This window comes from Buceros rhinoceros, unplaced genomic scaffold, assembly GCF_000710305.1.
Source record: "Buceros rhinoceros silvestris isolate BGI_N320 unplaced genomic scaffold, ASM71030v1 scaffold44357, whole genome shotgun sequence".
NCBI classification, from domain to species: Eukaryota; Metazoa; Chordata; class Aves; order Bucerotiformes; family Bucerotidae; genus Buceros; species Buceros rhinoceros.
In genome coordinates, this window is record NW_010423563.1 from 1,093 (window position 1) to 2,015 (window position 923).

At 52.0% G+C, this 923-nt stretch overlaps 1 protein-coding gene across 1 annotated transcript; it reads right to left on the reverse strand.

Annotated features, from left to right (window-relative positions):
- Window positions 1–423: 423 nt before the first annotated feature.
- Window positions 424–802, reverse strand: LOC104497224 (LIM/homeobox protein Lhx2-like; the record flags this gene model as incomplete). Its single annotated transcript, XM_010140451.1, has 1 exon — window positions 424–802. A coding segment is annotated over exon 1 (328 nt), but the record flags the coding sequence as incomplete, so codon positions are not given.
- Between the last annotated feature and the right edge of the window lie 121 nt (window positions 803–923).

Sequence of the window (923 nt, forward strand, 5' to 3'; positions counted from 1 at the left end):
CAGCCACTTTCTGACTGCCCTCCTCTCTCTTTCCTTCCATAACTCTGAGATGAGAGAGCTCAGGACATGGGCAGAATAATTCACTTATCGGCAGCTTTTGAGTGTAGTTACTAAAGAAAATTCACAGCTCTCTGAAGTGCTAACTTACAATCTCTGGTTTCCAGATTTTATTTCAGGCTACACTCCCCCTTCTCCCTCTCCTTAACCAGATGACCTTGCTTCAAAACATTTTATTTCCAGCTGAAGTGAAAAATGCTAACATATTAGCTTCTGTAATTGCAGTTTGACAGCACTTGATCTCAATAATTACGCTGCAGCTAAACTATTATTAACGGTTTAAGCTAAAATAAACGGAAATCCCCCTTTGGAAGCGAACAGAAACAAACCATTTGAATTGTTCTGGGGAAGATGGGGGTCTCTTACCTGCGTTGTAGGCTGCCAGATCTGCCCCAGGCCCTGGGCTCTTCCTTTTCCTGGGTCTCCCCTTCTGGACAGTCCCCACGCCGTTGTAATAAGGCAGTCCCAAAGTGTTGGCAGAGCCCGCTCCCAGTGCCGGACCCTTCCCAGCGGCTACATCCGAGTGGTTGAAATGCACCTGGTACTCCCCCTGGATGAGCGTCTCGAAATGGAGGCGGCAGTACACCAGATTGTCCTTCATGCCAAAGTGGTCGCCGGTGGTCAGCATCTTGTTGCAAGTGGTGCAAGTGAAGCAGTTTAAGTGATACACCAAATCCCTGGCCCGCATCACCATCTCGGAGGCAGAAATCCCCAGGTGACACCTCGCACATCTCTGCACCGAAAACCTCCTGCAAAACAGAACGGCCAGAGGAGACGGTGAGAGGCGCATCCCCCCCCCCCCCAGCCCGCCCCGCTGTGTCGGGTCTGCCCGGAGGGCGGCAGTGGGAGATGGGCTGCGGGGCCCG